Here is a 16,542-nt window from a genome sequence, read left to right on the forward strand (position 1 = left end):
ATCCCCTTTCTCTCTAATATTGTAGATAATACAATTTATGATTGTTAGAACCATTGTAAGTGGGTGAATGAACACTCTTTGATCAGACTGTTATAAGTTCTAAGTAGACTGTCAATAAATTGTGTGTCTTCTAGTGTGAGCTGTATTTTTGTGGCCCACAGAAGCAGCTCAAGCTGTGGTGAAACAGCCCTGACTTCAGCAAAGGCAGTATGTGCTAAGCAGGAGTAACGATGGAGCCTCGAGATTTGCTAAGAGAATGTTATAATTACAATGCTGTCCATTATGACTGACGTAACAATCATTCCAATACTTCCTGCTTAATTACAATTAACCAATAAAAATGGGTCTAGAAATAGGCAAAGAAAAACAATTTACATGAAATCACGTTTCCTTCATTCCCTCCTTGCTTTGGCAAAAGCGATAGAGAAAAACATTGCATGGGAACCTCTGCATTTGCCTTTTTCTTCAAGTTTTTTTGTTTTTTTTCTTTCTTTTGATTCTGGTTAAAAAGGAGTAAGAAAATATGACTCCCATAGGGCTGCCCCCCACCAGCTCAGGCTGCCCATGGCCCATCCAACCTGGCCTTGGGCACCTCCAGGGATGAGGCACCACAGCTCTGGGCAGCAGTGCCAGGGCCTCACCAACCACTGGGTGAAGAATGTCTTCCTAACATCTAACCTAAATCTCCCCTATTGTAGTTTAAAGCCATTCCCCTTTGTTCCATCACTATCAGACCACATAAAAAGCTGGTTCCCCTCCTGCTTGTAAGCTCCACACAGCAGTTCTCTTTGCTGTATCACAATTTAACTGGTCCAGTAAGTTAATGAGTCTAGCAGGAAAAAGAATAGCAATGACAAAAGTGGGGAAATTGTTTCACAGCTGTTTTACTCCAATGGTTTTTCTTCTCCTCTTATCTGATATTCCCCTTTCCTCCTCCTATTCTGGGATATTTTCACAACTCCTTCAATGTACATCAAATCTGGTAGGAAAGTCTATTTTAGCCAACAGCACAGATGTTTCAAAGGCAGTCGCTGACTCAAGCTTGTCTTGTGATAGAAACAGTGTTGTAGCCTTATGTTGCCACGGCTTCTTTAGTCTACAAAATAATACTTTGAAGAGTAGTTCCAGGTCTTCCATAGCCCTCTTACTTCACATGGGATGGGAGTAACCTGAAGAATGTGGAATCACTTCAGGAGATTGCAGCTAGCTGGTGGCAGACCTGGGCATAGGCCCAAGTCCTCATTGCCACTGTCCTCACACTGCCTCCACGTGACACAAGCAGGATTTTGGAAAGCACAATTTAGACCAGAGCTGGTAAATGCTGGTTCACCAAAACGACCCCTGTGGACATGCTGGGTTCTATAAAGCTTGCCTAACATATCTCCCCAGTGCCCTCAGCAGAACCTCCAGCTAGGGTGGATGTTTGTGGCAACTCTTCTTTTCCAAAATACAATGCTTGGGGTCTTGCAAAGGACTAATGGATCTGCAGGTGCCTGCTTTTATATCAGAACCTACCCTGCATTGCCTGCATTCCGGGGCAAGGACTTCAGTGCAATGCTCCTGAATCCATAGTGAATGTACCGGCCACAAGCACAGCTTCTGTTTGGTCCTCCTTCCTCATTTGAAGAAAGAGTGGAGGGCAGAAAGGTAATCAAACAGGGGTGTTTGACACTGCAGTGCAGCCCTCTGAGAGCAGGAGGCAATTTCTAAATTAGCTCCTCTCAGATACAGGCGTTGAAACATGTTTGGTCTTTGTGCAGAACACACCTCCCAACTTTTCCAGCCAGATACTGGCCCTTCATTTTCCTGTATTCTTAAAATACTCTTTTAAATAATAATAATAAAGTCAGGAAAAAGAATCAGTCAAAATACATCAGCTACCACCTCCTTCTGCGTTGTTTCTCAGCCTCATTATGTCACCTGAACAATAGGAGTTCGCTGTCTATTTTAAGGCACAAGCTGCCTCAGAGAGCTCCAAATTCAACACCCTCAGTGCAAAACACAGGAAAGACAAAGTTTCATTAGGTTTCCTTCAAGCCTCTCACTCATCTACACGTGGCTAACAAGGGTTGGCCTGACACATGGCATTGCAATAGTGCTGCTGCATAGCTTTGAGAAGAGCTTGACTCAAGTTCTATTTCAGAAGAGAACAAACACAAGCTCAGAGAATGCAGCTCGAGATGTTGAAGTAGCACAAGCATACTTTACACCAAAGATGTCGGTCTGCAGCCCAAGTGCAACACAGCACAGACTGTCCTTCCAGTCACAAGCACTCATCCTTGCATCTTGAAACATCCAGGGAGTCCTGTTGTACTGCCAGAAAAGAGTTCCCCATTGAAACACAGAGTTTTTAACATTTTGCATGCTGTACGTACCCAGCCGTGAGCACTTTCCAAACACAGCCACTGACCATTGCAGTCCGTACACTGCAGTTCAGGGCTAATGCAGATGGCTGGGGTGTAGCTGCTCCCAGAATGTGGGCTGGCAGTGAGCTGAGTTTACACTTCCCTGTAAGGGTCAGCTCACAGAAGCTCTCAGAAGGGAAGGCAACAGCATGTTCGTGACAACAACCATCTTAAAAACGGAGCTGATGTGTGGAACATCAGTGTTCTGCAGAGAAATTGGATTTACCCCTTATGGACACGTGACCAAAGCCATACACAGAGTAGAACTGAGATCAGTGGCTGTCATTCCTTTCTGCAATCTGGCCACAGCAGCTATCAGACAAGAGTAAAACACCCCTTTATAAAGCAAGCAGTGAAGGGAGTATACTGTAGTATACTGCAGTGCTCAGCTGCAGCTATCTCTTTTTCTATTAACTTCAGGGTGGGAGAGGAAAATAAAACCAACAGCTCTGTGCAGGGATCCTTGTCACTGTTTGCCTCTCCTGAAAATTAATTCTGTCACCTCCATCACACCCCACCAGCTGCATTGGGTCAGCTTAGGATTTTGCCAAAGGTAGGATGGAGTTGGTAATCAAAGTACAGAGTAGTCAGAAGTATTTTACCTGTAAAGGGAGCCACAGAAACAGTTCCACATTCATCTTAAAGACCTCTAGGCTCAGTTTCAAAACAACAAGGTGAAATGTCAGGCAAGGACTCCTTGTTTGGGTCTCTGGCAAAAATGCAGTTTTCCATCCCTCTGTCCAAACAGGTGCACTTGTTGCAGCTGGGCTCATCCCATTTTTTCTGGCAAAATGAAAGGTCTGTGCAAAGAGTAATTACAACATTAAGGCTGCTTGGCACTTTTCAATACACAACTCTGTTTTCAGCTGTTTATAATTTTACCAAGCATTACTTGAATTGACATTTCTTATGCTGGGGATCTAACTTGGGATGGGCCATTATGTCTTAAAATATTCCATCTCAATGCAGGGACAGGATAACCACATGCTGCCCGATCCATTGGAAAGCTGGTGCTTTGAGTGTTCTACTTTCGCGACCTAAATCATCACTCTCTGATGTACTTTTGGCTACAGTAGAAATCATATTAAGAAACCTCATCCCAAGAGTGGAGGCTTATTGGGCACATCACTAAGTTAATGCTTCCCCAGCAGGCAGACATGGGACAGGCAACGCATCGATTCCTCCTGAAATGAAGCGACTAATCTCTCATGCTGGTATAGTAATACCAGAATTGACTCCTAACACTGGCAAAAGCAGGCACTTCCTCAGATCTTTAAACTGTGCTTGTTCTGCAAGGAAGGCGCAGAGATACTGGAGATTCACATCTGTACATGTTTGCAACAGTCCAACCAAATGCTTTCAAAGGGACAAAGCAAAAATCCCTGGTGTAAATTTCAGTGAGTTCTAGAAGTGAACATCAGTGTATGTTGATGCTAGGCATCACACATCTCTCTCACAGACTGAGTCAGAACAAAAGGTCTGAGAACTTCTCTGCCCCACCTGTCTGACCCTCTCACATACTTAGGAAATAAATAGCATAGTTTGTTCCTTCTCTTTTGAAGAATGCATTTCTGGTAACACTGAATGCTTCAGATAACAAGAACAAAAACAGCTCGCTTTGAAGCTTCATTCACCCAAACAGAAAGGCCAGAAACTCCACTCTGGTTCTTCTTTCCTTCCCGTTACAGGGTTCAATGAGGTCTGAAGAGAAACAGAACTTAAATTCAGCATCACTCACTGTTTTCCAGGGGACCTTAGGATCTCTACAATGCCCAAGGTTCACTTTCCCTGAATCCCAAACACCAGCATTTTCCTTCCTCTTTTATTCAGAGGTCCTCTTTTACCCTTCCAGCAAGATCCTCACAGAGCAAAAGGCTGTGCTAGGCTGCCAGCAGATTTACCAGCAACAACCAGAAGACAGGCAGGCAGAGACCAAATTTCTTCCCTTATTTCTTACCCCTTACACCAAAAGAGACATAGAAAGAGAAACCCTTACACCAAAGTGAAGTGTACAATGGAAAGTAACAATGAAACTAAGAATGCATTATGCCATTTCATCTATAGCTTATGAAGAAAGGCGTCTCTAAATCAGATAGCTCTTCAAAGCCCTATGAAAACAGGGTCTAGAAATATAGAATCATTAGGATTGGAAAAGACCACTATGATCACCCAGTCCAACCATCAACCCGTTGTCCAACAGAGAGCAATCCTAATCAGTGTTCTAAGCAAGCAAGCAAGGGAAATCTGAAATGTTTCACCCCTAACAAGTACAAGGGAGTACAAAGTACAAAGCCTCAAGACCCCCAAGGAACCCAGTTTGAGTGGACTTCCACCACTGTTCTGTTAAAGGAGTGAATGGAGGCCTGAGAAGGAAACACAACACAGTATTTCTGGTTTTACATGTTGCTGCAACATCACAGCTGATGTTCTCTTCCTATTAAAAAGTTAATTAACTGGTCGGCCTTTGCCCATGTCAATGCAATAACTTTCCCTGCTATCTCTTATGGGCAATTGTGTCCTGAGCTGCAGTTTCATCAGTTCCTTACCTGTTAATTTACTGAGCAACTGTTGACTTTGTTTCCTACTATCTGGTGGAAAACTGTAGAGACAAGTTTGCCCAATAAGAAGCAGCCTAGGCCAGCCTGCTCACAGCCCAGCATCACGCTGCTTTTTCTCACTCACGGATACATGTGCCATCTCGAGTCATTTTGAATATCCATAGGAAACCTAATCAAAATGCTTTTTCAGTCCACAAACACAACATCCAAACTTTTCATCTTCCCCAAGCTGTGTCCTGCTGAAACAGCAGTCAGCAACTTTGGGGTAAACCTAAACAGCAACTACAGGATGAAATGGTAGCAAAAGCTATGGCACCATTGCTAGCCCAAGCTGAAGCCTAAGCTTCTGCCCAAACTAAAGACTCAAAGTATCAATCCCAAGGTCTTCATTCATACACAGTGGGATTACAGTGTGCTGTCACCATCCCTCATGTGGCAATATAAGGCTAATGACCTATTACAAAATAACAACTAAGACAAACAACATCTTCTCTGTTGCTAGCTGTGCTTTAACTAATCACTTCGTCCCCTATGTTATCTGTATTCACACACTAAGCATCTCAAGGAAGAAGTACCAAAATTTGAGGGGAAACACTCCCAGAGTGTCCCACCTGGGTGGCACAGATGGGAACAGCACAGAGCAAAGCTTCTCAGATTCCATTTTAACACTGCAATGGACTCAAGTCTCATACGTTTTAATGAGCTCACCTCTACTGTGCTCTTCACATCATAGAGCTCAGGAAAAGCCATCTTTAACATCTCAGTTTAACACTGTACCAAAGTGCAGAAGCCTTGTTCTAAGTCTGAATAAGCCCTAGGCTGCATTGCACCACTGCAGTGATCTCCCACCTTGGTTCTTCAGCTAGTTTCTGAGTCTGACCAGCTGCTAATGCAGAAAGCTTCTCCCTAACATTTGCACACAACATATGCACAAACAATTCCAGATACACAGACACCCAATTATTCAATTCCTAAGCCATTTAGTAAGCTAAAGCTCTACGTTTCTTGCAGAAATTGGACTTCTGCTTAGCTTGCTGGTTTTCCAAAGACAGAAACAGAAGTTCATCATCCAGAATTCCGTTACATGATAAATTTCCTGTATTTTTTTCTTTAACAGCAATAAATTGAAGGCTTTCTAGTGTCCAAATGATATGCCTGAAGCACTACTTAGCACTTCCAAAACCCAACCATATGGTCTTATGCAACCCATTCAGGGAAATGCTCACCTATAGCTTATCACCATGCTGAAGAAACTCAATTTACTCAATTGAGGGAAACAAAGACAGGTTACAACATTCACTTGACAGACTCCGAGCAAATAAAATAACTGAAAAAGAATAGCAAATACCAATTCAGGACAAAACATACTTTATTGTACTGTAATGCCAGAAGTACAAGAAAAGTACTGCAGAGAACCATGCTAATGGGACTTCTGGGGTTTGTGAAAGACAGAAAAAAACCCGAGATAATGGGGCACTACTGTACTCAGTGCAAAAACTGATTTGAGGCACAAGTACACTACTGTTTAAGCAGCTTGATTCAAGCACAGCTCTGGTATGTGATCTACTCTGTTTTCCTTCTATATAACATTTCTATAATAAAGCTACTTTTACATCAAGTAGGCAGCAAATTCAAGTCAGGGGTGTCCAAATTGCCACTAAGCAACCCCAAAAAATTAAAAATACTCTGTGTAGTCAGCCTCCACATTTTAGTTTCAGATATGGAGCTGCAGCTAGTGAAGAAGTCACTCTGAAAGGCAAGAGGCCAGATCTATTTGTTCCTCCCTGTACACCTGTGGGTAATCTATTTCACTTTGACCACAATTTACCCAATATGAAAAAAAAATAAACACATCTTTGATGATGAATCATACATATCTAACATTCAGAATCATTGCAGCCCTTGAGATCTCAACTTATGGCTTAAGACAATGAAAGTGTTTGGGCACCCTTGAGCTAAGCCAACAAAGAGCATTTTTGCTACCAGGCAAGCAAGATCACCGTTTTAAACAGAGCTGACCTCTACAAGAAAGCAGGAACCCAAGTCACTAGGTACTACCAGGCGACATGTAATGCTGCCCAGAAAGATAAAAACGTGAACACCACAACAAAAAGAGTTCAACTAAGTTGAAAGAGTTTCACCACCAGAAGCGGCATTTGAAAACAAGCTGTTCAGTTAAATCTTTTCACAAGATGCAGATTGTAGAACTGGATGCATGAACAAACATGCTGGCAGTCTTCTTTTACACAGCAGCTGTGTTTAACATAGGAAGTTCTGGGTTTGAAGAAAGCCACTTGAAGAATTAAGGTTTGCAATTGCCCGTCTACTTAATGAGATTAGTAGAGAAACAAAAAATTTACTGCCAACACAGGAGTTTCTCAGTGGATCCTTATCATTACAAACACAGCTTTTGTTTTGTAAGCAACGCAAGACTAAACAGACAACTACTTTATTATTATTATGGGTATAAGTTACATCTGTTAAAATTAAAAAAAAAAAGAAAGCCAAGCAGTTTTGCCCTATTTCAAAAATAGTTTCCAATCAATACCAGTTTATGGTGACCGGGACTTCACAAATAAACAAGGAATGGTGACATCTTTGGGTCAAGAATGACAAGAAATAATGGGCTCTGTGCTACCAATCAACCTCAACAAGAATATGGCACAAGGGCCAGCCCAAGCTGTACCAACACTGAACCTTTAGCACTCGGCACAAATTCGGATCTCTTTACTTTAGCTAGCAAATCAGGTGAAAAGATTGAGTAGAAAAAAAAGTAGCTAAAATCTTATGCCAAAAATTGGAATATACTTTTAAAAAAAAACCTGTAATTTTAAAATAACTTTATGCTGACATCAGTTTGTGCAAACTAAAAAAAACAAACAAACAAAAACAACCATTGATCTCTCTCTAACAAAAGAAAAATGCTTCCAACATTTTCCTTTTAGCTCACTGTATCTGCAGATACTGTCTCAGATTTAACAGATGGAAATGCAAGAGAGAAAAACCTTACAGCAACTGCAAAACAATCTTTCTACAAACAGCTGCTGGAGGGAAAGTAAAATATAAAGGGACAAAGAAAGGAAGGTTCCATCTGAAATACTCTCACAATCTTTCCCACTCTGTAGTCCATGAATCCGACTCTGATGCTAAGGTGACAGTGTATGTAAGCGGATTTTTTTGTTGATTTTATTACTTTAAGTTTCAAACGAAGAGAACCTGAGAGAAGCCTCTTCAGGAATTGTCAGATGGAACATGCTCCTCAAATCCTTCGCTCTCTCGGACCAAAGCTCTTTCCAGGATAACACGGCCTTCCTTGTAGCGCTGGCTGTCTTCAGTGGCAAATTCATAGATCCAGCCCAGTTTGCTGTTGCAGTTCTTGCAGCTCACGTCTCGAACCATGTGGCGGCCAGTGAGCATGACCCGATCCTGAACTTCGCTGTACTGCAGATTTACCACCTGATACAGACATACAGAAAATAAGGAATAGAAAGAATTAGTCTAGTTTCAAACAGAGCGAAGTTTGAAAACAATAGGCATGACTCTCAGTGCTTTAAAGGCAAAGAGCCTGTGGCACTTGAAAGCTCAAGTGTAATAGTCTGTAGCCCTACCTGCCTAGAAGAGGTAGTGCTTTTGAAGATGTATTTCTCAAGGATGTACAACCGTTGCTGCTTAACTGACAGGCATGAAATTCCTTCATAAGGAGTCCATGAGTGCAGAGCACCTCGTTCAGCTTTGGGTGAGAGAGCCCCAGTGAGCACAACTAACCGAGATTGAACCACTTGTACTACATCTGCCTTATCTGTAGTAACTGATGCCACTGCTTCCACAAATCAGAATTAAAATAGTAAAGGTGCGCTTCTTAAAAATCTTGGGATGCTTTTGAAATAATCATCTAAGAAAAAGAAAGGCTCTGTGGCTGAGGATACAGACAGGCTATACTTTTTTGCTAGCCATTACGAGTCAGTGCCAAGTGATGACAGATTCATTTCCCCCAGTCATTTTTCTAAAGCAAATAGTTCACCCTCAGCTTCTTACCAACCTTGTTAAAAAGAAAGGCTCTCCCTGTGGCCCCTGTAAAGCGAGTGGAGATGAGCTCCGAACGATTGGTCAGAATGGTGTCACAGTTTGCACAGGAGAACAGGCGAGTGCCGCCAATGTGATCCAGAAAAATTCTTCCCATTTTTAGAGCTTATGTAAGTTAATAGTCAGGATCTGAAAGCAAGAAGAAAGATCACACACTTATAAAGAAAGCACTGCAGCAAACTAAATCAAAAGAAGTCCCACACACATCGCTGAACATTGCGCACATCACAACTACAGGCTGCCCCCATCCTTTCTCACCAGGTTAAGAAATATCAAGCTTAACAAAAACAATAATCTCTTCTCTAAAAGTGACCACCTTACCAGTAAGATGGCACACACAGATACAAACTAATTACATTAAATAAGGGAAATATGAACCCAAGCCATTTAATACAGTGCAGATGTTTGCAGCCCAGTCCCTTACTGGACCATACAGTTGCTAAAACGAAAAGCTTCTACTTTTTCCCTGCTTTCTTTTCCTGTAATATGATGCTGAAATTCCATTCCAGTACACGTTCCCAACTACTCACCCACCTTAGTCAGCACTGGGAAATGAAGCACAGACAAGGACGTTGAGTCACCAAAACAATTATAGTGTAATCATCCCAAATCACTCCCCCTCCGCCTTTTATAAATACATTTCTCCTATGCTTTGCACATTTGTCATATGCAGTCACACACTACCACCATCCAGGAGGTTTCTGTCTCCTGCTGGAGCAGACTGGGCTCCTGTACTTACCTCTATTAGCCATCTGAGCCTTCACACCAGGCAGCTTTAGGAACAAACACTTAAAGCTGTCTAATCTAAACACAAAACACTGCCATTTACACAAGTGCTTTCCAAAACATCATCCCTAAAATATGTGAGCAACTCCTCTGATCAGAGAAAGAGCTTGGAAAGTGAGTAACACAGATTTGCAGACCTTCGTAGGCAGCGAAAATTAAAGCATCTTGGCAACTTATCAGACAGTCAAAAACTCAAATAATGAAGGATAACAATAAAGGAACTAAATGAAGATGCTATTTTCATTTCAATTGCATAAAAGTTTAAGGACCAAACAAGTGAAATATGCCTCCACTTGTGCTTCAGAAAACAGGGCTTTGTATGGCTGTGCATAAAGAAACAGTGTAAGTAAATCTGACACACTGCAATACGAACACTGTTGGTGTTTCACATTTCAGAGCAGGAAACAATGTGCTGTTTATTAGGAAATTCATCAGATGTGCCCATCAAGTTGAGTATTTTATGCCATACACTCTGGGAAGCACAAATACCTAAACTAAATCTATTTCAAATTTAAGGGGTTAGCACTGAAGGAGGGGGAACAGCTTTACGCGGGTGGCTCGTGATAGGACAAGGGGAGATGGTTTTAAACTGAGACGGGAGGTTTAGGTTAGGTATTAGGAGGAAGTTTTTCCACACAGAGGGTGGTGATGCACTGGAACAGGTTGCCCAAGGAGGTTGTGGATGCCCCATCCCTGGAGGCATTCAAGGCCAGGCTGGATGTGGCTCTGGGCAGCCTGGTCTGGTGGTTGGTGACCCTGCACATAGCAGGGGGTTGAAACCAGATGATCATTGTGGTCCTTTTCAACCCAGGCTACTCTATGATAACATAGCATTCCATGACTCATCTGAAGGACACATGAACATTCAAAGCAATGGAATGACACTTTCCTTTATGGGTGATACAGTGCCCACTGCTCTTCTTAGAAGAAGAGATGGAACAGGTTTTAAGTTTGATAAAACATTTTAGACATGGGAATGTAGCGATGCAACTCCTTATGACTCCACTCAAAACACAGCGTTTGCCTTCCATTTATTTAAGTATCAATCAACAGACAATAAGTGTAACTGATTAAGTAAGTATCAAAGTCTCCAGCCAGAAGAAACCACAAACACAAGCAATAAGAGCAACTGTGACAGATACGCCCATAAGGCACTTGGCCCCACTCCACCTACCATCCCGACCCATTCTGGATACCATTATTTCTATGCTGATTTTGTTGTGGATTAAAAACAGTTAGTTGACCAGAAGTTCCTGCAGAAGAGAAATCAGCATCCAAAGAGGTGCTTTTTTCCTGAGGTAATGGCTGCAAGCAGCTGAAAGATACCTCATCAAGAAATGCAATGCTAATGAAGCTTCCAGTGGGACATGGATCCTAACTGAAAGACAAAGATGTATCCCATGGTAACACAAGGCTGCTGGAATCCCTGCTGAAGTTACAGCAGGACGTAACAGACCAACTGGTACTGGAAGAAAGCTCTCCAGGGCACGCTGCTTCAGAACGACTACACGTCTCTTTGAAAAGATAAACACGTGTCCAAGGTTAGAAAATGAACCTCGAAGATCTGCATCACAACAAAGCGGTCTTAGAAACATATTCAAAATTTAATGTAATCCTACTGGAATTTCTAACATTTAAAATATCCACTGGACTCATCCGCCCCTCTGCAGATTTCATTTGAAAGAGCTAGAAACCCTCTAATTAGCCCTGTTTTGATCGTTACAGAATCTCAGCGACCTGATAAGGATCCAGCTGAAGACTGGTCACATTGCATTGCTCTTTACATTACTGCTCACAGCTGTAAGAGGTAGAAAAGTTAGACAATGACTGCTGGCAAGGCAGTCTCCAATGCTGCATCTGATCACGAATGAACAAGGAACTGCTTTTCTCTCCCATATAATTTAGAGAATTTCAACTTGGGCTCACTCCCCCATTTTCTTTATGACAATATACATACATACATATACAGTATATGGCAGTATTCATTTGTAACACCAGCAAAGGTGGTACACGATGAGTATGCTGCTCTCCTCTTATCCAAGGCTCCTGAATTCTGTGGCATCTACTCTCTCTTTATACTGGAGAAAACAGCAGCAGCACAGCTGACCAAAGGAAAGCAATTTTCAGTTGGGAAAATGGAAACAGAGCACGTGGAATCCTATTGAGAATGGAACTGGGACTTGTATACCTCACATACAAGCTGTGTACAAAGAAGTGTGATTTTCTTTTTCCTATAGTTTTCACTTTTCATACGAAAGATGTCAGCATCTATTTAGGATTACACATACACGAATGATTTGGAAAAAAGAAATCCCTACAGGCAGTGGAAGGCTCGCACTCTTAAAGAAGAAAAACAAAGAGTTACAAAACATTAAAACTAGAGTTCCTGCAATCAGGGGAAGGGCAAACACACAAGTGCACCTACCCACTCATCTGCACTTTACCTTACAGATAGGGGAAATAACATCCATTTGTGCAGAACCAGGCAATTTCCATTGCTGTTCACAACCTCAGAAAGCAACACTACTGTATCACACCAATGCCATTATGCTAACCAGCAGAATTTGCAAAAGCAGCGGACAGAATTTCAGTTGTTTACAAAACCAAAGGGTGAAGAGTTGATTCTATGCTTCTATGATGCTAAGAAATGCTTTTCGGCCTATGTTTCCTTCTTTAAAATCAAACTAAACATTCTTCATTGGATATGTGTCCATGATGAAGTCATTGCCATCCTGCCCTCATACAAATGACCCAAGACAAGTCATGACATTAAATTAATGGATCCAAAATAAAAGCAGCAGACTTATTTACTTTATATCCCATTAGTACCTGTCAAATCCACACAATTTAAAGAGCCGGGTACTTTTGTGAAGTGACAGCACTTCATGCTTAGTGTCCCAAGTCAGCACTCAGAACACCACCGACTTGCATCCCTGAAAGCACCGTTAGAAGAAGACTCAGAGTGACAGACAGCCTTACCTAGCTAGTGAGGTTTGTTGACAGCACACTGCTGTGATGCTACAAACCTGGATATACATGTCCTTAGTCAGAACATAAAACGTTTCCTGCCTGCGTGCTTCTCCCAGTAAGTGCATGGACAGACAGGAAACACGAGCGCTGTGGCTGTGTGCTGTATGCATTCCTACTGCAGCGTGCTCCCACACTTCCACCTGTCTTTAAGTGTTGATTTTGACAACACTGAGCAACAGCTGTCAAAGAGCTGACATTTGACAGCTGAAATTTCACCACCATCTGTACGCAGAGCTCCAAACATTGGAAGCACTGTGTAGCCGGTATTTGTGGTACCTAATCTGTATGCCTTCATAAATAATACAGAAATAATGGAAAGAGTTTTTTATTAACATTTTTAAAACTAACAGTCAGCATTTTCTCATCTCAGAGTGCATCTCATGAAGACACAGGACCATCAGTGTTTGGGACAGCCAGCAGGCACACGCTGGACTGCGGATACTGCAGAAGCCTCAGTGCTGCTTCAGCACCATCTACCGCATCTCAGATCTGCAACAGAAAACAGCTGCCAGTTATACCAAGCTATGACAGCCCCTCTTTCTCCATTTGTCTAACTAATATCATTTGTCTTTGTATGGTGAGCCAACAAGCACTCTACCTTGAGGAATGATGATGCATTCCCCTAGGCACATTAAAACCTTCTGAAAAGGTACTTACTCTAGAACCATGCTTAAACTTCATCTTCTCATCTCAGGAACAGGCCTTAAGCTTCCTCTTCTCATCTCAAAGACGAACAGAAAAGAAACACTTAGCACAGCTACACAAGACTGCACACAAAAGAATCACTCGGTAAGGGAGAAAAAAAACAACAACAACAAAAGCCTGTTCTTTACCTTCCCAGGTTTCTGCTGCTCACAAGTGAGGGTGCATCTGAAAACAGTCTCCCAGCAGGTCCAAGATTTTGCAGTCTTCCAACATGACTTTTGTGACTGTTAAAGCAAGCAGGGCCTGGCCTCTGGCCTCTGCCTAGATGCACAATTCATTATCAGAAAGCACCATGTGTAGCCAAAAGCAAAAAGATGCAAACTCAAACAGTATGCTACATTCATTAGAACCGTTTTGCGACTCTAGAACTGTACAAAGAAGGTAATAGTCAAACTACCAAAGAGGCTTTGGCAACATAATGAACACTGTGCCCAGACACAGTGTGTGGCACCCACCCACAACAAGGCGCCTTGCCCCACGAAACTGTTTGGGCAAGTTATAGCAGTGTAACTTTCTATTGCAAACTGGCTTGTTCAGGTAAAGGGAAAGCTTCTCGTGCAGACACTGCACTTAAATACGCTAACATACGTGATGCTGGTGTATGCAAACACTAAGACAGGATTTTGTTTCAAGTTTACAGATAGCAGAGGCACACAGATGGGTGCTGGTTCCTAACACAGCCCCCGTACCCCAGCGCCTCCCCCACAGTAACTTACATCATCACAATACTCTTGCCAGATAACATATATTGTATTATCTTATATATTGTATTATCTTACAAGTGGTACCAGACTCAGGCCAAGCTTCTTCCCCTCTACACAGGGCCCACAAATTAGTGACAATTTCTGTCTCCTTGTTTTCCTGGTTACCTTCTCTCTTAATTCCTCAAGTGTTTTAAGAAATCTGTATTTCCTGGTTTTGTAATAAATTTACTTTTACAGCAGGTATACAAAACGACTTTTTGTCACTCCATCTACTCTACAACTTTCCGAAAATCAAACTAATTCAGACGTTCTCATAATCCTTGGTGTCAGCGCGGTACAAATCTTCACCAGAAGACAGCAATGGTTAAAAAACGAATCATGCAAAAAAGATAAAATATATAGCATACCATGGTGAGAAGACAACCTCCACCCAAACTACATCCACTGGCTGAAAGGCTGTCAATACTTCAAGGGCATCTCACCAACAAATTCTCACACCCTCTATGAAACTCCTAGGTAGAGGCTATGAAATGAAGACAACCTTGCTACTAAATACTAATATATATATATTTCACAACATTTTTATTTGTTTATTTATTTTTTTAAGAGAAGCCTTTCCTAAGCGGGTTGTATAAGCAACAGCTGAGCAACTCAAGATTTCAACATAGGTCAAGCAATAGTAAACAAAGATGAACAACAACCTAAGCTGGGACAACACTACTTGAACTTGTGATGACTACCAGCAGAGGGAAAGCTAAACACATAAATACATATAAGTGCAGCTAGTCTGTCAGATAATAAGTGACAAATCTGTTGTTGTTGCCTCCCAAACCGGGCTTTAAGGTTTCTGGTGGGTAAGCACGGGCACACAGCCGAACCAGCCATGCCCACAGCTTAAGGCACGGCACTGCGCAGCCCCGCCTGCAGCCGCTGCTACGCCAGAGGTGAGGGCAGCGCGGTGCCCCACAGGACAGGCGGACAGCAGCCTTCACCCTATTTCTTCGCCCATAGCACTCCACAGAGCCACCCAGCCCTTCCCAAACACGGTAAGCCCCCTCACTTTCCCAGCAGAAACCCAACCTACGCGATGCCACGCACCGCCGGACGAACTCTCCCCGCGGCAGCCCCCCTCCCCTCGGCGCCCCCAGGGGCAAATGGCTGAGCGGCGGGAAGCCCGCGCGTGCGCGGCGCGTCCGTTGCCCCCGCCGCACACAAAGCCCCTCGCAGGGGCGGGCCAGGCCGCCCGGCGTCACGTGACGGCGCATAGCCAATCGCCGCCGGCTCGGCCCCCGGCGCCGCCGCCGGGCGCCGCCGGCAGCGCAGGCAGCTCGACAACAAACAGAGCGAACAGCTGACGGGAGGCCCCGCCGCCGCGCCCGCCCCGCAGAGGGGCCGGCCGACGCGGCGAAGGGCAGGAACCGGCCGCGGAAAGTTGCCGCCGCCGTCCCGACGCGGAAGGTAGAGAAGTGGAACCGGTGGCCGAGCCGGACAGAAAGTTGTAGCGGCAGAGAGGCGCTCGGTACCGGCCTCGGCCGGAGGGCCAGGAACGGGGCCCGGCGCTTTGTGTTGGAACGGGGAGGGCCGGTGCCGCTCAGTCCAGAGCCCTCGCTGAGGGCCGCCGCCGCCGTTTTCTCGGCCGCCCGACCCGGCTTCCCCGAGCAGCTCGCGGCACCGCCCCCCGGCCCCGGTTACCTGACGGAGGGGAGCGGCAGCGGCGGCGGCTCCGTACCCGGTGTCTTCCTTCCCCCTCCCCTCACGGCTCCGACGCTCCGCCGCGTGGCCACGCCCCTCCCGCCGCGTCCGGCCACAGCGCCACGCCCCCGCGGCGGAGCCTGGGCCGAGGGCGGCGCCTGCGCGCTGTGTGGCGGAGGGCGCTGTGGTGATGGGCTGCGGGGCGGGAGCGGCGGCCGAGGGAGTCTTTTCCGACGTTGAGGAGTGTGCGAGGCGATCTCTCCGTGAAAGAGGGTTGTTACAGCTCTTATTCCTCCTCGTCCTCCGGAGTCACGGGCAGAGATCAGAAGATTGGGGCCAGAGATGAGGAGGTCCCTCCATTCCCTCTGTAAAGGCAGATCTAGTTTTGTTATCCTGTCACCCTCAATTTTAAAAGATTCTTAGGTACAACATTCCAGAGCATCTGAGAGCCATATCAGAGGAAGAACTCGATGTCCAAAGAGGGACTTGGAATTCGTGCTCAGTCATTTAGATGCCAGGAGCTGGGGCAGTGAGCAGGATCCGTGCCAGGCAATGCATAAAGCTCTCCTGCAAAAATGA

The 16,542-nt window shown here is 44.2% G+C and overlaps 1 protein-coding gene across 5 annotated transcripts; it reads right to left on the reverse strand.

The window, feature by feature from the left end:
- Positions 1-6,314: 6,314 nt before the first annotated feature.
- Positions 6,315-16,082, reverse strand: YPEL5 (yippee like 5). Of its 5 annotated transcripts, XM_052683592.1 has the most exons (6): positions 15,964-16,082; positions 13,696-13,828; positions 13,520-13,584; positions 13,211-13,351; positions 9,003-9,175; positions 6,315-8,419 (listed from the first exon to the last, which is right to left on the reverse strand). In XM_052683592.1, the coding sequence occupies exons 5-6, from the start codon at positions 9,141-9,143 to the stop codon at positions 8,195-8,197; spliced, it is 366 nt and encodes a 121-aa protein (XP_052539552.1). In that variant the 5' UTR covers positions 9,144-9,175; positions 13,211-13,351; positions 13,520-13,584; positions 13,696-13,828; positions 15,964-16,082; the 3' UTR covers positions 6,315-8,194. The 5 variants fall into 5 exon arrangements, with proteins under 5 accessions (XP_052539552.1, XP_052539560.1, XP_052539569.1 ...); XM_052683600.1 differs by lacking the exon at positions 13,211-13,351; XM_052683609.1 differs by lacking the exon at positions 13,696-13,828 and having other exon boundaries at positions 15,964-16,027.
- Between the last annotated feature and the right edge of the window lie 460 nt (positions 16,083-16,542).

Source organism: Tympanuchus pallidicinctus, unplaced genomic scaffold (genome assembly GCF_026119805.1).
Source record: "Tympanuchus pallidicinctus isolate F22 unplaced genomic scaffold, pur_lepc_1.0 scaffold1, whole genome shotgun sequence".
Taxonomy (NCBI): Eukaryota; Metazoa; Chordata; class Aves; order Galliformes; family Phasianidae; genus Tympanuchus; species Tympanuchus pallidicinctus.

Excerpts from the sequence above, each read along its gene's own strand:
- YPEL5 (XM_052683583.1), bottom strand. The coding sequence starts at position 9,143 with ATGGGAAGAATTTTTCTGGATCACATTGGCGGCACTCGCCTGTTCTCC. Across the intron at positions 8,420-9,002 it reads GAGCCTTTCTTTTTAACAAG|GTGGTAAATCTGCAGTACAG; the intron begins GTTGGTAAGAAG and ends TGTCTGTATCAG.